This window comes from Talpa europaea (genome assembly GCF_964194135.1).
Source record: "Talpa europaea genome assembly, chromosome: 16".
In the NCBI taxonomy this organism is placed as follows: Eukaryota; Metazoa; Chordata; class Mammalia; order Eulipotyphla; family Talpidae; genus Talpa; species Talpa europaea.
The window spans coordinates 50,586,445-50,610,129 of record NC_140084.1 but is presented as its reverse complement, the minus strand read 5'-3'; the positions used below and the strand labels follow the sequence as shown (position 1 = coordinate 50,610,129).

General features: G+C 51.2%; 2 protein-coding genes across 2 annotated transcripts; one reads left to right on the top strand and one right to left on the bottom strand.

The window, feature by feature from the left end:
- Positions 1-12,137: 12,137 nt before the first annotated feature.
- NCR1 (natural cytotoxicity triggering receptor 1) lies at positions 12,138-15,797 on the top strand (the record flags this gene model as incomplete). The annotated part of the gene is made up of 5 exons (XM_084257048.1): positions 12,138-12,171; positions 12,463-12,747; positions 14,162-14,725; positions 15,500-15,547; positions 15,646-15,797. 5 exons carry the CDS (start codon positions 12,138-12,140, stop codon positions 15,795-15,797), a joined length of 1,083 nt encoding a protein of 360 aa, XP_084113174.1.
- A 2,319-nt stretch (positions 15,798-18,116) lies between these two features.
- LOC311186165 (immunoglobulin alpha Fc receptor-like) lies at positions 18,117-22,861 on the bottom strand (the record flags this gene model as incomplete). The annotated part of the gene is made up of 5 exons (XM_084257047.1): positions 18,117-18,382; positions 18,527-18,814; positions 19,024-19,093; positions 21,361-21,782; positions 22,855-22,861. 5 exons carry the CDS (start codon positions 22,859-22,861, stop codon positions 18,117-18,119), a joined length of 1,053 nt encoding a protein of 350 aa, XP_084113173.1.
- Positions 22,862-23,685: the final 824 nt, after the last annotated feature.

Below are 23,685 nucleotides of genomic sequence, written 5' to 3'. Positions count from 1 at the left end.
CCACCATGCTTAGCAGGAAGCTGCATTACCCCTTTGTGAGAAGGTTAACATGGAGAAGTGAAAACCTCATTTATGACATCAAGGTTAATGATTCAGGGTGAGGGTCTCCCTGGTGGCGCAGCGGGTTGAGCGCAGCGTTGTGAAGCTGTCCGCAGCCTCCGCCGGTTCAATTCCCACATGGCCCAGGGAGATTCCCACATGACATGACAGACCTCTCCTGTCTCACCCGCTACTCCCCTCAGCAGTGTATTTCGGTCTGTCTGCCTGTTCTGCTCTGGTGGATTCTCTCACCCTCCCGTGTCTCTGGCCTGTACCCCAGTGCTTGTATAAATAAATAAAAATCTTTAAAAAATGATTTCAGGGTAAAATTATTACAGATTATAATATACATACATTAACTATAGTTAATCATTTACGTGGAAAGCTTAAATAACAAAAAATTCTTTACTTTTTGATTCAGGATTACATTTTACTCAGTGACGTTTACTCCCAACAGTTCTTTTTTTTTTTTTTTTAAAGATTTATTTATTTATTTATGCAACATCCGGGGTACAGACCAGACGCGTGGGAGGGTGAGAGGATTCACAACAGAGAGAACAGGGAACAGAACAGGCAGATTAAAGAAATACACAGCTGAGGGGAGCAGCGAGCGAGACAGGAGAGGTCTGCCATGCCATGTGGGATTCTCGCCAGTCAGGCGGGACTGAACCCGCGCTGCAGAGGCTGCGGACAGCTTCACAGTGCGGCGCTCAATTGCCTGCGCCACCAGGGAGGCCCCCAACAGTTCATATCTGCTGGTTTATAATCCTAAGGATGCAAAACCCCATGTTCTAAACTTTTAGATCAGACAAAGATGTCTTTTTAAATCTAATTTTTTTAGAGGCTGAACATTATTTGAAAAATATCTTTTTTTTGAGGTGATGATGGTTTACATACTATATGATTAGGGGTGCATGTCACCACACCACACTCACCACCAGAGTACCCACAGTCCCCCACTCTCACCCACTGGGCCCCCCCCACCTTTGCGCTCTGCCCCACCACCCTCCCTCACCAGTAGTCTCAGTACTACAGTCATATTTAAAGGGTTTGTTTGGATTAGTTTTGCCTGTTCCTTTTGTTCTCTGTATTCCACATATGAGTGAAACCATCTGGCATTTGTCTTTGTCCTTCTGGCTTATCTCACTTAGCATCGTTCCCTCCACCTGCATCCACGTTGTCACAAATGGCAAGAGTTGGTCTTCTTTACAGCCGAGTAGTATTCTACGATATATCCACGCCACATCCTCACCCCCTCCTCTGTCCTTGGGCACTTAAGTTGCTTCCTTAACTTGGCTGGTGTAAGTAGCACTGTCATGAGCAGTGGAGTGCAGAGATCCCTTTGAGTTAGTGGTTTTGTATCCTTGGACAGAATCCTAGGAATAGAATTGCTGGATCATTTGGTAGATCTATTTTTAATATTTTGAGAAAACTCCATACTATTTAAAGATTAGTCTTCCCCTCCCCGACAATTTTCTTATATTGTTGTTCATTTTGAATGATATTTGATTTTTCCCCTCAGATGTATTCCCATAAATCTCCCATCACCACCTCTCTTTTCTCCCCTGCTCTGACCCCTCCTCCTTCCTCTGCTGTATGTCTCAGATCTATGGTTTGCCTGCCATTTTTGTCTGTAACCTTAGTCTTAAAGAATAACTTGCCCACAGCAAATGCCAATCAAGAATACTCTGCCCTGCAAAGCTCTCCTTCCACTATGAAAAAAAATAAGGACCTTCTGAGACAAACAGAAACTCCAGAAATTCATTACAACTAAACCCCCACTCCAAAAAATTGTACAAGAAGTGCTAAAGCCAAAACCAGCAAAGGAATGATCAAGAAGAACAGAATAAAGTAAGGAACAAAATCACAAAAAAGACAAACAAAATGGCAAATACAGATGTCAACGTAAATGTAAATGGATTAAACTCATCAATAAAAAGACACAGAGTAGCACGCTGGATTAAAAAACAAAATCCATCCTTCTGCTGTCTCCAGGAAACACATTTAATCACAAAAGATAAACACATACTGAAAGTAAACAGTTGGGAAACAATCTTACAAGCAAATGAACCAAAAAAGAAGGCAGGAACAGCTATACTTACATCACATGAAATGGACTTCAAATTAAAAAAAGTAAAAAGAGACACAGACGAACACTACATTTATGACCAAGGGGACAATACATCAGGAAGATATAACACTCATCAAAATATACTCACTAAATGAAGGAGCACCAAAATATATTAGACAGTTACTATCAGCTCTGAAAATGGACATTAAAGAAAATACATATATAGTGGGAGACTTCAACACTCCACTCTCACCAATGGACAGATCAACGAGACAAAAAATAAATAAAGACATAGAACTCATGGACTTAACAGACATCTATAGGACACTGCGCCCAGAAAAATCCGAGTACACATTTTTCTCAAGCACACACGGATCATTCTCCAAAATCGATCACATACTGGGCCACAAGACAAACATCAACAGATATATGAAGATGAAAATCATTCCAACTATCTTCTCCGATCAAACTAGAAATAAATCATAAAAATAAAACAAGGAACCCTCCCACTTCATGGAGATTGAAATACGCAATACTGGAAAACCACTGGACTAATGAGAAAAAGAAAAAATTGCAAAAAAAGAAAAAGAAAAAAATTTTAAAAAAGAAAAAATATCAAAGAAAAAATTAAAAAATACTTTGAGTTGAACGACAAGGAGCACACCACTTTCCAGAATGTATGGGATGCAGCAAAAGCAGTAATAAGAGGAAAATATAGGGCCTCCCCTGGTGGCACAGGTGGTTGAGCACCGTGCTGTGTGTCCACAGCCTCTCCAGCTCCAGATGCCAGCCGGCCAGCGAGGGTCCCACATGGAGCGGCTGACCTCTCCTGTGGCGCCCGCTGCTCCCCTCAGCAGTATATTTCATCAGTATATTTCTATTCCCCACTCTGTCTCTGGTGAATCCTCTCACCCTCCCACGCATCTGGCCTGTACCCCTTTTCTTGTGTAAATGAGTAAATAAATCTTTTAAAAAATGTATTTTTTTAAAAAAGAGGAAAATATATAGCAATAAGGCTCACATCAAGAAACAAGAAAGAACTCAAAGAAACAACCTAACCTCACATCTCAAAGAGCTAGAAAAAGAACAAGAAAAACCCCTAAAGCCACTAGAAGAAAGGAAATAATAAAAATCAAAGCAGAAATAAAAGAAATAGAAATTAAAATAACAATCCAAAAGATCAATGAAACCAAAAGTTGGTTCTTTGAAAAAAATAAACAAAATAGACAAACCTCTAGTCAGGCTCACAAAGAAAAAAATGGGAGAAAAAACATATAAATAGGATTATAAATGAAAGAGAAGAAATCACAACAGACTCAGTAGAAATCAAAAGAATAATCAGAGATTATTATAACACTTATATGCAAACTACTTCAACAACCTAGAAGAGATGGGCACATTCCTAGAATGATACAATCATCCAAAGCAGGACAAACAAGAAATAGAACACCTAAACAGACCAATTACAAGCAGCAAAACTGAGGCAGTAATCAAAGCACTCCCCAAAAACAAAAGCCCAGAGCCAGATGGCTCCACAAATGAATTCTACCAAATGTTCAACAGTGAATTAGTGCCTATTCTACACAAACTCTTTCAAAAAACTGAAGAAGAAGGCATACTAACAAATACGTTCTACGAAGCCAACATTATACTAATACCAAAACTCAACAAAGACAGCAAAAAAAAAGAAAGAAAATTACAGGCCAATCTCTCTAATGAACACTGATGCAAAATTCCTCAACAAAACCCTTGCCAACAGAATCCAACAATGCATCAAAGGGATAATATACCACGATCAAGTGGGATTCATACTAGGGGCACAAGGATGGTTCAACATATGAAAATCGATCAGTGTAATACAACACATCAACAAAGAGAAAAATAAAAACAATATGATCATAACAATAGATGCTAAGAAAGCATTCCACAAAGTCCAACATCCATTTATGATGAAGGCCCTTGAAATTCTCGGGACTGAAGGAATATACCTTAACATGATAAAAGCCATATATGACAAACCCACCGCCAATATTATTCTCAATGGCGAAAAGCTGAAGGCCTTTCCTTTAAGATCAGGAACAAAACAAGGATGTCCTCTCTCACCACTGCTCTTCACTATAATACTGGAGGTCCTAGCCAGGGCAATAAGACAAGAGAAAGACACACAAGGAATCCAGATAGGGAAAGAAGAAGTAAAACTATCACTGTTTGCAGACAACATGATAATATACATAGAGAACCCTAAAAACTTCACAGAAAAACTACTCAAAATAATCAACCAGTTCAGTAAAGTAGCAGGATACAAAAATCAACACACAAAAATCAGTAGCCTTCCTATACACAATCTGAAGAAGAAATCAAGAAAACCGTCCCTTTATAATTGAAACAAAAAAAATCAAATACTTGGGAATAAACCTAACAAAAGAGGTGAAAGATATATTCAAAGAAAATGATAAAACACTGTTAAAAGAATAGAAGAAGATACAAAGAAATGGAAAGACATCCCCTGCTCATGAATTGGAAGAATTAACATTATTAAAATGTCTATCATATCAAAAGCAATACACAGATTCAACGCTATTCCAATAAATTTCTCAATGACATTCTTCCAAGATAGAACAAATACTGATGAAATTCATATGGAACCACAAAAAAACATGAATAGCCAAAGCCCTATTGTTGAAAACAAAGGAGAAAGGAGGTATCACACTTCCGAACTTCAAGCTATACTACAAAGCCATAATAATTAAAACAGTTTGGTACTGGAACAAAAACAGATGCACAGACCAATGTAACCGAATAGAGAGCCCAGAAATAAAACCACACTTACATGGACAACCGATCTTTGACAAAGACGCAAAGAATATGCAGTGGAACATGGACAGTTTGTTCAATAAATGGTGCTGGGAAAACTGGACCACTGCATGCAAAAAAAAAAAAAAAAACTAAACCACTACCTTTCACCATGCACAAAAATCAACTCAAAATGGATAAAAGAACTGGACATAAGACCTGAAACCACAAAATATATAGAAGAAAATATAGATAAAACACTACAAGACATACATTGTAATAACATCTTTAAAGACTCCTCACCCAAAGCAAAGAAAGTCAAGGAAAAGATAAACACCTGTGATTACATCAAACTGAAAAATTTATGCACAGCAAAAGAGACATTAACTAAAACAGAGAGACACCCCACTGATTGGGAAAAAAATCTTTGCATTCCAGTCAACTGATAAGGGACTGATGACAAAGATATACAAAGAACTCACACGACTCAACAAAAACAAAATAAACAATCCAGTCAAGAAATGGGCAGAAGAACTTAAAAGACATTTTTCCAAAGAGGAAATGCAAATGGCCAAGAGGCATATGAAAAAATGTTCAACAGCCCTTATCATCAGAGAAATGCAAATCAAAACTACATTGAGATACCACCTTACACCAGTAAGAACGGCACATATCAAAAAAACAAGCAACAACAAATACTGGCGAGGATGTGGTGAAAAAGGAAGTCTCCTACACTGCTGGTGGGAGTGCAAACTGGTCCAACCACCCTGGAAAGCTGTCTGGAGGTTCCTCAGTCTACTAAAAACGGAGCTACCATACGACCTGGCAATTCCACTCCTAGGGATCCACCCAAAGGGCACAAAAACATTGATTCAAAATATTATTCAAAATAATTGTGGGCCTCCCCAGTGGCGCAGCGGTTGAGCGCTGGGTTGTGAAGCTGCCACAAGCCTCTGCAGCGCTGGTTCGATCCCCGGCTGCTCCCCGGTCACCGGAGGAGGGTCCCCCATGGCGCGCAGACCTCTCCTGCCGCCCGCTGCTCCCCTCAGCAGTGTACTTTGGTCCTTCTGCCTGCTCTGCTCCCCGCTCTGGCTCTGGTGAATTCTCTCACCCTCCCGCGCTTCTGACTGTATCCAGTGCTTGTATAAATAAATAAATAAATAAATCTTTAAAAAAAAATAACTGTTGGATTTAAAGTGCACAATAAAAATAACTTAAAAAAAAACAAAACAAAAGAACACTTGTACCCCTATGTTTACTGCAGCTCTATTTACAATAGGTAAAACCTGGAAACAACACAAATGCCCAAAAATAGATGATTGGATTAAGAAGATGTGGCACATATACACAATGGAATATTATTCAGCAATCAAAAAGATAAACTCATGCCATTTGCAGCAACGTGGATGGCTCTAGAAGGAATGATGCTCAGTGAAATAAGCCAGAAGGAAAAAGGAAAATATCGGATGGTTTCACTTATAGCAGGCATATAGGGGAACCAAATAAGGCATCAGTGTAAAAAAATGAAAACAGTACAGAAACACAACAAAGCAAAAACGGACAATTATAAATCAGAGACATCCTGCAGGGGAGGAGGCGGGAGAGGGATCAGAGGAGGGAAGGGAGGAGCACAGGGGACTGAGGTGATGGTGCACAGGTGCACTGGGGAAGGAAACTCTATGGGGACTAGACCTGAGGGGGTGGGGAAAAGCAAATATTGTTTAAAAATGAACAATGATGTAAAAAATAAAAAATATATAAAAAATAAATAAAAATTTAAAAAAAGAATAACTTGCCTGGCACACAACTGACAGCGGCCACTTCTCATGCCTCTCTGCCCTGGGTTGGGGCTTGGTCCTCACTGTGGACGCATCTGTGCTGGGTCTGACCACCACGTCTTGTAGCCAGTCATTCCTGGCATTCTGGCTGTTGTCAACACAGTTCCTTTTCTTTAGAACTTCTTTTTGGGAACTGTCCTGTTTAGGCATACATTTCTTTTTGTTTATTTCTCATTTTATTTGCTTTACCTTTCAATGCTGCTCAGGATTCAGAACTTTTGGGGAAAAATTTAGTCTTCTTTATAGACTGTCTCTCTCCTATCTTCTATATTGTCTCGTCGTATCTCCCATGAAAACATACAGCTTGAAAAATCTGGGTTAGGCCCTTCTGCTGAATATATTAAATACATTTTGGCTGAAACGTGTAAATGGTCCAGCAAAAGTCCTATTATTGTATCAATAAACACAAGGAGAAGAGTCACGGCCTGATCTGGTATAGCCTCGAAGAAGCCAACCGAGTCTTGAAACCAACGTCCATGGGGCTGTAATGCCTGAGGCTTGTATGGCAGCTCCCTTTGTGCAGAAATGAAAGTCTTAGGGAATCTGGGGACAAAACAGCAGAGTTGACTGAGGACGGAGATTGGCCGACCCTGGGCAATGCATCATTGTTGCCGCCAGGGGGCGCTCCAGGCATCCAAGCGGGTGGAGACGGGGAGGCTGCTGAACACCCCAGTCTACGGGCGCTCACCCCCCACAAAGAATGACCCCGCCCCCAATTTCAGTGGTGCCGAAGGGGGAGCCTTCCCTCATAAGCAGGAGATGGTGACCGTTACATCTCAGAAGAGGGAGGCAAGGCCTGGAACCTTCCATCACACGCAGGGGGCAGCCTGCAGGGGAACGTTCTAGAAGTGGATGCGGGCGCACCTGCCATCCTGGATCTCGGCCCTCGGGGTCTCCCTGAGAACGCGCCCAGATCTTGCTCTGGGACCCGGGCAGCCCCCCATCTCCTCTGGCCCCCTGGTTCTCAGTGTGTGTGGGGGTGTCTCTGCCTCCCGGTCTCCGGAAACACTTTTGGGGGCATTCACCGGGTGCAGGGGCGCCACTGACACCTGCTGCAGTCAAACACCCCACAGCCACAGGGCGCGACCTACCTGGCCCCAGCGCCAAGCGCCCAGGCTGGTCCTTCGCGGGAGAACCCCCCGTGAGCGCTGCATCGCGGGGGGGCGGGGCTACGGCCCCCCAACTGGCCGGTCAGACACCCCGAGAGCGGGCACGAGGGTCCTGTCCATCACAGGGATTTTAAAGCAAAGCCTGGGGACGTGCACAGGGGGACGGCGTTTACGAAGAAAACCCTGAACGAAAGTTCTGGGCCCGGCCCTGCGGCCCTCATGAGTTCCGCTCTCGGGGGGACCCCGGCCTCAGCCCCCTGCGCGGCTCCTGCCCGCGCCCTTCCCGCCCCGTCGCCGCGGGAGGCGGCGCGTAGGCCCCGCCTGGAGCCCGCGGGGCGCGGGCCTGGTTCCCTCCCGCCCCCCGCCCCCCAGCCCGCGACCCCCGGCCCCGCCAACCCCCGCGACCCCCCACACCCCCGCAGACCCGAGACCAGGCGCGAGTCGCGGGCCGAGCAGCTCCAGCGCGCCCCGCCAGCGCCCCGCGGCCTCACCTGGCGCAGGTAGGGTGGGGCGGGACTCGCCGTCCAGGCGCCGCGGCCGCGGGAGGCGGAGCCCGGGAAGCCGAGGGTCCCGGTCCCCCCGCCCCGCCCGGCTCCGCCCTGACGCCTGCGCCCCGATGCCCGGACCCCGCGCGCGGGGCCCCCCCCCCGCCCCGCACACCCGGCCAGGCCCGGGGTCCCGGCCCGCCCGCTGGGGAGCTGCGCCCAGGCCTGCGCGGGGCCCGAGACGCCCCCACCGGGAAGCCGGCGCCCCACGCGCGCCTCAGAGCGGCCGGACACAGGCGAAATGGAGCCGCCAGGGAAGTCGTGGCGGTTTACGAACAAGCAAACAAACGAACAAGCAAACAAAGCAGGGCCCTCCCTGGTGGCGGGCGCGAGGGGTTAAGCACCGCCCTGTGAAGCTGTCCGCAGCCTCTGCAGCACGAGCTCGAGCCCCGGCCAGGGAGGAGACCCCCAGGGCGCGCAGACCCCTCCTGCCCGCCCGCTGCTCCCCTCAGCGGTGCGCCTCAGTCAGCCTGCGGGTTCTGCGCCCCGCTCTGTCTCTGGGGAATCCTCTCAGCCCTCATATCCCTGGCCTGTACCCCAGCTCTTGTATGCATAAATAAATATTTTTTTTTTTTTAAAAAAAAGAAACAAAGTAGGGCAGGCCTCACGAGGAAACACGGTTCCCCGGGATTCGAGGCAAGAACTAGCGCCACAAAGGACGGAGACGCAGCGGGCGCAGACGTGTCCGTGATGACGGAAACACAAAGCCCTGCGCTTGGACCGAGGCGGCAGGAGGCACCGCGAGGGCGGCTCGAAATCCCCATTCCCCGGCCAGACCTTGGTGGCCTCCTGCCTCCCTCACATCTCCCGAAGCATCGTTTCCCTTCGTGCTTCTGAGCGTGCAGCCCCCGGGGCGCGGGGCGGGGGGGGGGTGGGTTTGCTGCGGTGACCACGTCAGGGGCCGGCTGGCTGCTGGAAGCGCCCCCGCGTTTCTCAGAAGGCCGCCCTGTGTTATGTGACGCCGCCTGTGGTCAGGAGAGAGGAAAGGACGCGAGGGCGAGGCTTGAGCCCTGCCCTAAAGGCCATCCCACTGACGGCCATGCTGTGGGGAGATCAGCCAGGACTTTCCTCCCAGTTTCCCAGGAAGTGCTTCCCTGCAGCCAGCCCCTTAGTTGATCCTGGATTTCTGAGGTGGCCTTGCAGCGCTTCCTCACAATCCCAGGGGACCCTGCCCTGCCCCTGGTCCACCTCATTCCCGAAGGACAGCTGGCCTCTCCTGGCCCAGGAGCCAGCTCCCCGGTGCTCTGGATGGAGTCCAAGCTGACCAAGATGAGCAAATGAAGACACATGATGGGGGAGAGGCAAGTCAGGATGCTCGCTCAGCTGCAGGGAGGCAGCTGCTCATCTCCTCTCCAGAGAGGCTGCCCGCTCCCACGCTCGGGCAGCTACATGTTTGCACAGGCTGGGGGTGACAGCAGGCCTTCCTGTGCAGGCCTCTGTCCGCTCTGTCTCTGTGTGGTCAACGCGGAAACTCTGATGGGCGGCTCTGGCTTGTCACCACCACTTCCTCTGCACCCATCTTTCCTGTGCACACATCAAGGGAGAGCCCTCCACATCATGAAAAAAACCAGAAAATCTAATCAACAGAAGCGTTTCACTTTACCCTTTGGAGACTTTCCATGTGGACACACAAGAAAGTTGCAGCCCCATGAGCAACCCTGTTCACAGCAGGAGCTGAGCCGCTGAGCTTTAGCTAGAAGCTGCCCAGGATCCATGTCCAGGCTGGCATCTCCGTCAAGAGCCAACAGCTCACATTAGATTATCTGTTCCACAATAGCATGTGAGGACGGTGTTACAGACACAGGGGGATGGCTGCCCTCCACGTGGCATAAGGACATTTCTGGGGGAGACTGTCTAGATGAGTAGAATGGATGGGTGCTGGCGGGCTGCAGTGGGGGAGTTTTGAAATTTGTAGCTGAGGATTGAGACAATAGAAAAGAATGAAAATCCTGTTATTTACAAGAATGTGGCTGAACCCAGGGGACGCTGGCATCAGACAAGGAGGACAAATTCCGATGCTTTATGGGAAGATGAAATTGTAGTGTTGATTGTAGTGTCGGCTGCATGACTATGTGGATTTATCACAATGTGTAGAACTGAATGTGCAGAGAGAAGAAAGTTAATGGGAAATAGTCAGCAACATCCAAAGAAAGAAAAGATAACAGATTGGGGAAGGATATTTTCTCATAGACCATGAGGCGGAGTGCACATTGGTATACTGTTTCGTGGTTCAAAAATGGCTTAGGCCCTTTGAGAAACAGGACGAGGGACACATTTTGAGTTGAAAATACAGTAGAATATTTAAGAATCGAATCTTCAATTTCTGCGTTATAACAGCCTGAAGGAGTGTACTTATGTAAGAAATAGAATCTACTTTTGTATTTAAAAGTAGTGTTATTGAAACGTTATAACAAATCTTTGAAGATGATAGTGTAATCACTACATTGTGATGGAGCCGATTAGCTTATCCAGGCATAAGGATGCTGGTTATTGAGGGAATATTAGTTTACAACCCTGTATCAGTTTCAGGCACATAGTTTCTCACGTCGGCCAATGTCCATCATACCATGCATTCTGCCCAGTGTCCAGTCACCACCCACCACCAAGTGCCCACCACCAAGTGCCCAGGCCCTTCTCCCACTAGCCTCTCCCTTCTTCCACACTGGCCATTACCATACTCCTGTCAGTGTCTAAGCGCTTATTTTTGTTTTAGTTTTATTTGCCTTTTTCCCCTTTATATACCACAAATGAGTCAAATCATACAGTATTTGTCTTTTTCCTTCTGATTTAATTCACTAGCATCATCCCCTCAAGATCTATCCAAGGTTGTTGCCCATGGCAAGATTTCATCCTTTTTAATGGCTTAGTAGTATTCCACCGAGTGTGTATTTAGCACACCTTCTTTTTCATTCATCTGTGTCAGGCCCTTGGGCTGTTTTCCTGTCTTTACCATTGTTGAATAGTGCTGCAATAAATTTTTTTTTAAATTCTTGTTTCATATTCTTCAGGTAAGTACACAGAAGTAGGACTAGTGGATCACATGGTAGTTGTATTTTAACTTTTTTTGGGGGGGATCTCCAGACTGTTTTCCAGAGTGGCTGCACTAATTTACGTTCCCACCAATCCACAAGCTTGCTTTCCCTTTCTCCGCACCTTCACCAAATCTTGTTATTTCTTAGCTTTTTAATAATCACCATTCTAAGCAGTGTGAGGTGAAATCTCATTGTGGCTTTGATTTGTATTTCCCTAATGATAAGTGATAAGACATCTTTTCATAAACATGTGGCCCATTGGGATCTTCTTCAGTGAAATGTCTATTAAACTCATTTGTCCATTTTTTCAATTGGGTAACATGTTTTCTGCTGTTGAATTGGATGAGTGGCTTTGTATATTTGGGGCATTTACCCCTGCTCTGATGTGTGGTGGGTGAATGTCTTCTCCCATTCATTTTGGTCAAAATGCAACATTTTTGCATGATCAGATTTTTTTCCCTATTTCTGGACATAAAGTGCACATTTCAAAATTTAGAAACTGTCCCAGAAATGCGTTCCAGGAAGGGCAGACAATTGGCAGAGGACTTGTTAACCCACAGATGTGGTCAGAGACAGGGGTGGAAGGGAGCTGTTTACCTGCTTGCACTGTGTGAAAGCCCCATCGCAGCTTCACCCACCACATCCTGGGTGCCTCCGGCCCATGGGCTCAGTCCCGCCTGCCTGGACACCAGCCTGGTACATGTGCCGGCATGCCTTCCCTGCTCACTGCCCTGCTCTGCATCGGTGAGTCCTGCCCTGGGGGGAGGTGGGACCCAGGGTCCGCCTGCGGTGGGCAGTGCATCTCACGATTCCCGACTTCTAGGCCTGCCCCTGAGCCAGAGGATCAGCACCCAGACGCGTGAGTCCTTCCCACAAAGCCCCAGAGTCACCCTTCTGGGTTCAGACCAAGAATCCCCCTGATAACAATTTGAGGGGCAGGGCCTCTGGCTGGTAAGGAAGGCCAGAGGCAGGGGCTGGTGGGGATTCATTTGGGAAGGGCCCAATCTGGAGCTCCAGACTCTGATTCCCTTCCAGAGACGGTCCCCAAACCCACCATCTGGGCCGAGCCCGATTTCAAGATCCCCTGGGGAAAGCCAGTGGCCCTCTGGTGCCGGGGAGCTCATGAGGCCGTGGAGTACCAGCTGCACTTCGAGGGACAGCTCTCCGCCTCAGTGCGACCCAGCCCGCCTGAAGTGAGGGTCAGAGTCAGATTTGACATCCCGGCCATGACCTTAGGCACCGCGGGGAAATACAGCTGCGCCTATCAAAGCGGGGGGCTCTGGTCAGAGCCCAGTGACGCGCTGGATCTGGTGATGACAGGTAACCGTACTCTCGCCCTGCTGCCCATGCAGCTCCTCGGCCTGACCCCGGCGCCAGCTCCCGGCCTGGCTCAGACACTGCTGGCCGTGCACGTGGCTCGCTCGCTTTCCTGGGGCTTGTCTCGAGAAAGTTGTCTCTGTCAACAAAGATTTGCCCTCAGCCGGGTTCTCCGGGCAAGCCTCTAGAGGGATGTTTGCACGAGAGGGGGTTGCTGTGGATGAGGGGGCATGTTGCTGGGTGGGGGGCTGGGGGCTGTCTCCATGGAGACCATGGCAGAGGGACTCCGAGCCTGGGGCGGCCGCCAGAGCCCTCCCAGGATGCGGCTGGGGCCTCCGGGCTTTGTCTCAGCCTGGGCCCACGAGCACCGGCTGAGGGCCCTGCTGGGGAGGCACCAACTGACTTCCCAGCGCATCTGTGAGCCATCCGGACAAGACAGACCCGAGCTGAAGGGCAAAGGGCTCGCTCAGGTGGCCGCGAGGAGGCAAGCATGGCCGGGGAGAGAAGCAGAACCGAGCTGACTTGAGTGGGAGGCCAGACCCTCTGGGGTCGGGGCTCCCTGGGCGGAGGAAGGTGATTCTCAATGCCAGCAAATATCGGGATGTCAAGAGGCCTGTGGGGATGCAGCACCCCATGTCTGTGGCAGCTCTGTCGCAGTAGGCTGAAGGTGGGGAGACCCCTGTGTCCACCCATGTGCGGACATCCAGGGGAAGGGTGGGCTCCAGAGGACGGAGTGGGGTTCGCTGTGGAGAGGCAGGCCCACAACGAGGGGTGATGGTTGGTGGGGTGGGAGAAGTTAGAATCTCAAGGCACAGATTTTCAGTTTCCCGAGGTGAAGGGTTCTGGGGGCGATGGCTGGGAGGGATGTACGGCGTGTGAGTGCACTTGGTCTGCCGGACTCGGGTTCTTTGGTGGCGGGGACTCATGTACGCGGGGACCCCAATACTGCCCCAACAACCGAGATGGGTGTAAAACAACGGGACTTCCCGAAGGAGAAATGAGTAGGCTGGTAAATTTCGTGTTCTGTGTATTCTCCAATTCAAAATGACAATAACTTTTAAAAATACAGACGGCTGCCCCAGCCTGCATTTCTCACGCAGTAGGCCTGGGGTGGGGCCCGGGCACCTGCATTTGTAAAAGCTTCCGGGGCGGGGTGCCACGGGTGCTCAGACCACACTCAGAACCACTGGCCTGAGACAACTCCGGGAGGAGAGTCCCTTGAACACCCTGGAAGCCACGGCCGGGCCTGTCTCTGTCTTGATGTGATGTGAGGGGACAGGGCAGACGTGATCGTGACCGGGACAAGTTAAGGAGCTAGAAGGGACCCGGGTGACATCCCCCAAGTGACAACCAGGGGGCTGGGGACACAGGATCCAGGACAAGATGCTCTCGACCTACCAGCCACCTTCTCCCACAGGCATGCATGACACACCCACCCTCTCCGTGCACCCCGGGCCCGCAGTGGCCTCGGGGGAGAACGTGACCTTCTCTTGCCACCTGGAGACAGGAACAAGCAGGTTCTTTCTGCTCAGGGAGGGCAAGGCCAGCCGCCTGCAGCAGAAATACGGCAAGATCCCGGCCGAGTTCCCCTTGGGCCCCGTGACGGCAGCTCACAGGGGCACGTACAGATGCTTCGGCTCTTACAACAGCCACCTGTGGTCTTTCCCCAGCGAGCCTGTGGAGCTCCTCGTCACAGGTGACAAGCCCCCACTGCACCCCTGGTCCTCTCTGGAGGCCCAAGGGAACTGCAGCCAGCGAGGGGGCGGCGCAGAGGTCACACCCCCCCCCCCCGTGCCGTCCCCCACGCCCATCCCCGAGCAGCCCTGGGTGGCCATGAGGGCGGACGTCAGACTTAGGGCGGGGCAGGGCGTACAGAACGTGTGGGGAGACCAGAGGAACCCCACATGCTTACTTTTTCCCGTCCCTTCGCCAGATGTCGGCAACAGCAGCGTGGCCCCCCCAGAGGACACCTCTCCTCCCGGTGAGTCGGGCCTTCTTCCAGACTAGGGGGGACCCGGCTCCTCCAGCATGTGATGCCAGAGTGTGAGGCGGCGCGTGCTCGAAACACCCTGTATTGGGAGCCCTCTTGGCAGCCGGACACAGGTCCTCGCTCTGTGGCCTTCGTTTTCTAGCAGAGGCAAAAGCAGGATAGAGAAATCAGCCCCAGAGCTCAGGAGGAGGAGGTGAGGGTGTGGAAAGGGAGGACAGATGTAACGGGATGAAGGTGATCTAGTGGGGGGAGCACCTAGATGGAGTTCTCCCAAGGGACCCTACCGAGAGGGGGACCCCTGGCAAGGAGTGGAAAGGCTGAGGCGTTAGCCTCGTGACTCTGGGAAAGACCCCAGGGAGGGGGGCGCTCCCCGCACGCGCCCGACGGGAGGGCCGGAGGAACAGAGGGACAGCAGGGAGGCCGGGAGGCTGGAGGCGATGGCAGAGAGGAGCTGCTGCGGGCTGGTGGGGCCCGTGGGGAAGAGAAGAAATGGCGTTCGTTGCCTCCGGGAGGAGACTGAGGCTCGGCGAAGGGGTGGCTGGCATGAAGACACGCGCTTCTTAGCCCCGGAGCGGAGTTCTTCCTCGGGTCAGCTGCCTTTTGACGCCTCTCTCTTCCTGTCAGAAGCTGCTAGGACCTGAAGTGGGGGGTCGGGACCCTGAAACACTACGATGTCATGGGGTGGGTCTGAGGGAAGGAGGCGGCGCCTGGAGGAGAACGAACCATCTCTTTCCCTCCCACCTTCTCCTCCCCCGCCACCTGCAGACTCTTCGGACACCTACTTTTTACCGACAGAGCCAGGGCTCCAGGGAGGTAAGCAGGGAGCTCTGGAGGAGCTAAGATCTAGACGGGAGGGCGGGCGGGAGGGGGGCGAGGGAGTGCCCGCCGTGCTAACGTTCTTCTGGCCCCAGAACTCGCCCTCTGGAGCCACAACACCCGGAACCTCATTCGGGTCGGCCTGGGGTGCCTGGTGCTGCTGGCCCTCGTGAGTCTCCTGGTTGAAGACTGGCTTAGCCGGAGGAGGACTCAGAGGGGCGCCCAGAGGGCTTCGAGAAAGGAATGAGGAAGGTTCTGGAAACAAAGAGCCCTGGACAGAGGCCAAGCTGTGTGGTGGGCATGGTGGGAGCGCAGATCTGACCTTGAGGCTGTGACATCTCTGGTACCCAGAAAGAAGGACACGCTGCGGGAAACTCAGGGACACGGCCTGGAATTTAGCGGACGCCCCAGAGGCGGCACTGAAAGTGCCAAACTCCCTCTGCAATCCCAAGAGCGCTCGCAAGTGCGGCTTGTCCTCTTACTGCAAACCAGTCTTTCATCACCCAGGACTTTCCTGAAAAAAAAAAAAAAAAAAAAAAAAAAAAAACCAAAAACCAAAAACCAAAAACTCCCTTTATCAGTGTGGCCACGAGATTATTTCCTTCCCAGTCTGGTCTCTGTCTCCACTGCGCCCTTCCTTTCTGTGCAGGGGTCACGCAAGAGGTTTGACAGCCTGTAGGAGCGGCCACTGCTCCGTGGAAACAGGGAGACGACGCACAGGCCCCACCTGGGGGCCGCCACCCTCTATGTCCCCTGTCATCCACCAACACGCGACTGTTGCGTTTTCATGGAGCGAGCGCGGGCTTGCGTCATGATTTGTGTCACCGACGCGTTCCTGAGCGGCGCGGGGCTACGCTGTGAGCGTGTGAATTCACATGCCGGGCCCAACGCCTGTGCCCGCCGCCCCACCCCGAGAGCGCCAGGGACGTGTGATGGGCAAAGGCTGACACCGATGTGGGTGCGGCGTGGAGCTGGGGCTCCCCAGCGTGGCCTCAAGGGCTGCCCGGGCACAGGCATCCTTTCCATCGTCAGCGCCTTTACTCCACCAGCCATTGTGCTCCCGCCCCTCACACCTCCCCAGGCCAGTCGTTCCCGGACTTGGGGGTTTCTGTTCAACACCAGCAAACAGCAACTCCAGCCTCGGAGGTGCAGCATTTAATGAGAGAGTATCGAGGCGCCAGCTCAGGTGCTGACATAGGTCAACGTGGTCATTCCCAGGAATGGAAAGTTACAGAACTTACCACCTCCTTACCTGTGACCCCAATACCAAATTCTTTAGTTTATTCTTGTCTACGGGGTGTTCTAAGGTACAAGAAATTAATATCAAATTATAGTCTTCTTCATCCCCAAGTAAGACGGACAATCCAGATAGCCCCTTCCAGACAGCCCATTGCTGCTCTAGGGCAAGAAGTGCAGGTTCTCAAGGTAAAAATGTGTCGGAAATATTTTAGGTCTCAATATGTAGAAGCAGGGGCTTGCGCTGGCGGAGGAACCGCCTCTGAGCTTCCTCTTCTCACCAGTCCAAGTCAAAACCTTCCCCACCCGGTCAACAGGGAGTTACTCTTTTTGAAATACTCAACCTGGCTTGTATTCCAGACAGCAAAAGGGAGGCAAGGAGAGAGGGAGGGAGGGAGGCAGGGAGGAAAGGTGCCTTTTCCTCCCCAAGGCTACTGCCCCTTTTCTTAGGCCCCATAAGCTCACTGGGCCGACAGGTGACAGGTTCCCTGCTCTGGGCTCCACCGTGTGATGTGATTAAATTAGTCTTTTCTCTTGTGATCTGTCTTGTGTCCATGTAATTGCCTTGCGGTCACAATGGACCTAGAAGGTTCGAGAAGGCCAGCTTTCTCCCCAGCAGGCAGAGCGCCTCTGGGCCCTCCTCAGAGGTGGGGCTTCGCTTGGTCTCACCTGATCTGGCCACTAATGTTCCTTCCTACACTTATTTACTCACAATTCCACAGTATTTTATGTTTTCTAGACCTCACGATGAGCCGGCAGACTACGGAGCTCAGAGGGCTGAGACAACCCTTGGAGGCGCTAGTTGGACTGTTTCCAGAAATCTCTTTCCTTTGCATTGGAGGAAAGAGACATTTTCAAGGGTATCAGTGTCGGAAGAACAGGGTCCTCTTAGCAACGGGGCTAGCATGTGTCATACACATGTCAACACGGGGAAAGCTAGAAGCACACACGTGCCATCGCTATATGGAGTGCTGAGGGCACAGTATCCATCATTAATTATTAGTATTAATCGCTAGTGGAATCTTAAGCCTTAAGGTCTCAAGGAGGAGCAAAGCTGAGTTCTGAGTAAGAACTCCGGGAGCAGAAGGGTACAGAACGGTGAGCGGGACACTGGAGAACGCTTCGTGCTTTTATGGCAGGAAATGAACAAAGCCGAGACTACACAGCGAGGGTTTTATCACCAATGTCCAGGCAGGTGGGGGGCAAATACATCAGCTTCACATGATAAAGTAATAATCGATTGGCTTGAAAACGAGCTCAGTGACCCTGTGGGTGACTCTCTGCCCTTTGCAGTCTCCATGCGGCTCGTCAGGACTCCAGACGTGCTGGGTCACGTCTGCTTCGGGGCCCAGTGCCCACTGTGGCCGGTGGGGGCTCCTTCAGAGCTCCACGCTGCCTGGTGTGTCTGTTTACTCTGGTGTTTGCCGTCTCCCCCGCCTGGCACCTGCCGGCTGTGCCAGAATTCGGCCAGTAGGGCCAAGAGAGCCACGAGGACCAGCCCGGACGTGCCCATTCGGATCAGATTTTCCACGGTGTAATCTTGGTTCATGGTGTGCGGCCAAGGGACACAAATGACAGGAGAAGAACAGTCATTGGCTGTGCTCAATTCTGCCTTCAGGAGGACCCCGGAGGTTGGCTGGGGAGCACCAACCAGTGACCATGAGGGCTGGGGCATGCCTACCTATGGCCACGAGGGCTGGGGGGCCCCAACCAATGACCATGAGGGCTGGGAGCACCTACCTGTGACCACGAGCTCCAGGGCATTGCTGGGGGCCGACCACACATAAGGGGTGTTGTTGTGCCAACCGTAGCAGCTGTAGTTCCCTGAGAAGCCGGCGTCCACGGGCCCCAGGGTGAAGAGGCTCTGGTGTCCATCATGCCGGCACGGGGCCAGAGTGCGCCCGTTGTCCGCGGTCAGCGAGAACCCGTCGAACAGGCTGTGCTCCGAGCAGCACTGGAGGGGGACGGTCTCTCCCAGCTTCACCACAAGGCGCTGGCCCGGCGCCAGGCGGGGCTTTTCGTGTGAGCCTGGAAAGGAATGGGGGAGCGTCAGCTCGGTGCTCCCACTGCCTTTATCCCCCTGCTGGCGCGGGCTCTGTGCTCCGAGGGTCGGTGCTGACGTCTGCGTCCCGGAGGAGTGGGAGCCGAGTCCATTCCAGATGGGGTGTGCCAGTAAACAGCCTGCGGGGCTCAGATGGGGGCCCCACCTTAGAGGGAGAGCAGCCCTGGTCTCTCACGCCAGAAGAGCTGCGGGATTCTACTCCCAGTTACCAGGGGGTTGTTTTCCTTTCCCACGTCACCAAGTACCTGGAGAGCCCAGTGGGACGTCCGACACCTACCCAGTTCTGACGCGGTCAGGACGTCGGAAACCACAGGGGCCAGGCCCAGTCATACCGGACTGACCCCACCCACCTTTGCTGCCAACCCCAAGTCCACGTGTCTCTGTGCTCCTGAGGGTCAGTATTAACTCAGAGGTGGCCATGACTCCCTCCTGGGGTTCAGCTCATTGTTGGAGGGCCTCGCAGGACTCAGAAAAAGATCTCACCGGCTAGATGGCCAGTTTATTACAAAAAGGATACAAGCCAGGAATAGCCAGATGGAGGGGTGCGTGGGATGAGCTGGGGGAAGGGCACTGGGCTTCCGTGCCTTCTCCAGCACCCCACTATTCCCAGCACCTCCCTGTGTTCCCCAGCTGATTGCTCTCCAAACCCCACCCTTTCGGGTTTAATGGAGGTTTAGTGACAGAGGCAAGATCTTTGTAACTGAATTCAATCTCGGGCCTCCCCAGGGGCTGGGGGTGCGACGGACAGTCTCAGCCCCCCTCCCACCATTCTTGGTCTATTCTCCTAAAGACCTGACCCTTCCCTTAGGTGCTTTCTAAAAGTCTTGAACTCAGGTATGGCTGAAGGGATTTGTGAGGGTTATCACAGCACCTTGATAGCTTTGATCATTTAGGAGATTCCAAGGGCTTTGGGGGCTCTGTGCTTGAAGTGGGGGCAGAGACCAAATGCATATAATTCCTAGACATCAAAATATCACAAGACATGGACTAGGGAAGGGGAGTGTGGTATCCAGAGGGCTTGGGGACTACGTTAGGGACTGAAGGAAGAGACATTAGGTGAAAGGAAAGTCACAGGTCAAAGAAGCTGGAGTCTAAGGTGCATCCTTCTAGAAACACAGGCCTCTTTGAAGATAGAGCTGAAAACTGAGGGCTAAACAGGTAAGTCCCTACTGCATTGATACAGGCAAAATGCAGTGATTTCCTTCCACCTGGGAAGAGCGGAGGGAGGGTGAGTCACCGTACCCCCTCAGCCCGGGGCCATCTTCACAGCGCTGTGTCCCGGTCTCTCCCTCCCGCCTCCTGCCTTGTCACGGGGAAAGCATCCTTTTCCTCTAGTGGAACAGCCTATGAAATATCTGGCGAGCACTCTCCAAAATGGCCCATGTCATCAAAGACAAGGAAAGTCTGAGAAATATCTGTGAGTGTGACCAAGGAGCACCCAGGGACCCCAAACTATTAAGGGGTGCATGCTCTAAACAGGGCCCAGTTGTCCACATGCACCAAGGCAAGAAATCACACTGTTAGTGTGAAAGACTTTTAAGACTTGGTGTGCAGAGAGAGAGAGAAGAAAGGATTTCAAAAAACAGTTGACAGTAAAAGTCCAAATTGGGCATGTCCTCAGATTTGTGGCAAATGTCCAGTCACCGAAGCTCAAAAGCTTGCCACAAATCCAAGGCACTGTCGTGAGGGGAACCACAAAAGTGGGAGGAAACAGATCCCAGAGAGCTGGGGCAGGAGGAGAGACGGAGAGACTCAGCATTCATAAAGTACCACCCAAGCTACCGTGGGGCGGAGATAGTGCCTGGCCATGGGCCAGGAGCAGCCTCGCTGTGTCTCGCACCCATGGGTCTCCTCTCCTGTGTCTCCTCCCTTCCTCCATCCCACTTGCATTCACATGCCCGCCTCATCCTCCCCAGCACCCCCACGCAGGAGTCTGGCTCATGGCGGGCTGGGATTTGTAGTCCACGGGGCTGCATGCGAGTGGGGTGGGAAGATGGCACCTGCTCATGGCTGCGGCCTCTGCTCTTTCACAGAGATAGCTCTGCACCCTCCACGGCCAGGACGAGCCTGAAGGGCCACGGAAGCTACATGCGGGATGGCGTCTGGAGTAGAGAGAGGATGTTTGGTAAAAACTGAGGAATTCCAAATGCACGATGGGCCATTGGTTCATTAGTGGTAAGGAACGTGCCATGCGGGGTGCTGGGTAAAGGGGGTGCTGCGTTGCAGTCACTCAATTTTCCCGTAAGTCTCGAATTCTTCGAAAACAGTCCATCAAAGAATAATAATAATAGGGCCTCCCCGGTGGCGCAGCTGTTGAGCGCTGGGTTGCGAAGCTGCCAGCAGCCTCTGCAGCGCCAGTTCGATCCCCAGCTGCTCCCCGGCCACCGGAGGAGGGTCCCACAGGGCGCCCAGACCTCTCCTGCTGCCCGCTGCTCCCCTCAGCAGTGTCCTTCGGTCCTTCTGCCTGCTCTGCTCCCCGCTCTGGCTCTGGTGAATCCTCTCACCCTCCCGCGCTTCTGACTGTACCCAGTGCTTGTATAAATATATAAATAAATAAACAAACAAACAAAAAAAGAGTATCTATAAAAAAAAAAAGAATAATAATAATAAAAGCCCATCCTGAGGGCCGGGGCCTTGACTGTCCCTCACCTGTCACCACCAGGTCCAAGGCTCTGCTGTGAGGGGACCAGCCGGTCTTTACCCTGTAGCGGCACTGGTAACGCCCCGCGGTGCTGGCATCCATGTGGTTAATGGTGAATTCGGCCTCCTCCTGCAATACCAGTTTCCTCTCCACCTGTGTGTATGTGGAGTTCCTCAGCATGTCCAGCTGGTACAGGTAAGATAAGTTAGTTCCCCGGCACAGGATCGTCACAGGCTCATTCCAGGGAATCGGAGAACTGGGTTTGGCAAATATAGCAGGAAGGGGAAGGTCCCCTGGAAGAAAACAGAGCCAGACTCAGGCGGCCTGCTGTGAGGAAGCCATGTTCTTTCCTTCTCTGTGGGGGGAGCACAGATAAATCAAGGTGTGATGGGTTTACAAGTCCTTCCTTTTTAAAACAGTTTTCTAAGGGCCTCCCCGGTGGCGCAGCGGTTGAGCGCTGGGTTGCGAAGCTGCCCGCAGCCTCTGCAATGCTGGTTCAATCCCCGGCCACCCGGCGAGGATCCCACATGGCGCGCAGACCTCTCCTGCCGCCCGCTGCTCCCCTCAGCAGTGTACCTCGGTCCTTCTGCCTGCTCTGCTCCCCGCTCTGGCTCTGGTGAATTCTCTCACCCTCCCGTGCCTCTGACTGTACCCAGTGCTTGTATAAATAAATAAATAAATCTTCTAAAATAAATAAATAAATTAGTTTTCTAGGGTGGTATTTTCTAATTGTGTTAATTAGATCTACAGCATAAAAAATATCATGTTAACCATTTTTAAAGATATAGTTCAGTGACACGGTGCACACAGAGCTATAATCACCATATTGTGCAACCATTACCTCTACATATTTTCACAACCTTTTTATGACCACAAAAAACACCCTATAACCATTAAGTAGCAAGCCCGCCTCCCCCTCAACCTCTGCCACTTCCTCTGCCCTCACTCACGGGTAATTTCTAATCTACTTTTGGTCTCTATGAGTTGGCTTATTCTAGGGGCCTCCTATCAGTGGAGTAATAGAGTACTTCTCTTTCTGTGTCTGGCAATTCCACTGAGCATAATGCCCCAAAGTTTCAACTCAGCTGTCGCGCATGTTAGAATGTCCTTCCTTTTGATGGCTGAATAGTATTCCACTATATGTATGGGCCACATTTTGCTCATGTATTCATATCCGTGGATATCCGGGTTTTCTCCACCTTTTGGCTCTTGTGAATAATGCTGCTCTGAACCTTGGTGTACAAATATCTTTTGGTTCTCCACATGGAAGTGATCATATGATTTGCTTTTCAAGAACTGAAAAGCTTTTTGAGGAACCAAGTGCCTTCTTTTATGAATTAATATTTTCATCTTGAGGTGGCTTACGTACCATAACGTTAACCATTTTTAAAGTGCATGATTCAGTAGCGGCACAATTCTGTGCCACTCTTGCTGCCTGGTACGCTTCTCCACCCCTGCAGGAGACCCCACATCCATAACGTTCCTCCACCCTCTCTTCAGCCCCTAGCAATGGTGTGTGTGTGTGTGTGTGTGTGTGTGTCTGTGTGCGCGTGTGCTCTGGTTTGTTGTAATCCCCAACAACACACTTCTGCTTTCACTCTACAGTGAGGGCGCCGAGGCTTGGAGCAGCCAAGCCAGTCAATCAAAACCACAATGGAGCTCTGGTGGCACCTGGAAGCGGAGGTCGCCTCCCTCGGCTTCTGCGCCCCAACCTCGGCAGGTGGGGAGAGCTTCTCTGCTCCCATTCATTCACACCGAGAAGTTCTGAGCAGGTGATTTTGTGTTTCCAGCACTTCTGCTCCCACTTTTAACCCTGACACAGAAGCCAGCCACAGGACACCACTCAGGAAACCCGCTGGCCCCTGGCCAGACGTGGCGACTATTTTAGACCTGATGGCAATGGGCTCAGCTGCAGCTCCGTGAAGGGGGTCAAAGGAGTTTGTCATCCCCGGGAGGATCGTTGTCAAGTAGACAAATGTGTGTAGGAGGCTGTGGAAGGAGGTGACTATGTTTACTCCTTGCACTTAGTATCACTACTCCCGTGGCCGCCCTGCATTTGTTGCTCCAAATCTATGCAGTCTCCAATTAAATCTCCAGCCAAGCTTGTTAAATCTCCAGTTAAACCAGGCACACTGTTAATCCACTGGCATGTCCTAATATGACCTGTTTTTTGACCAATTTTGCCTCCCAGGGGCC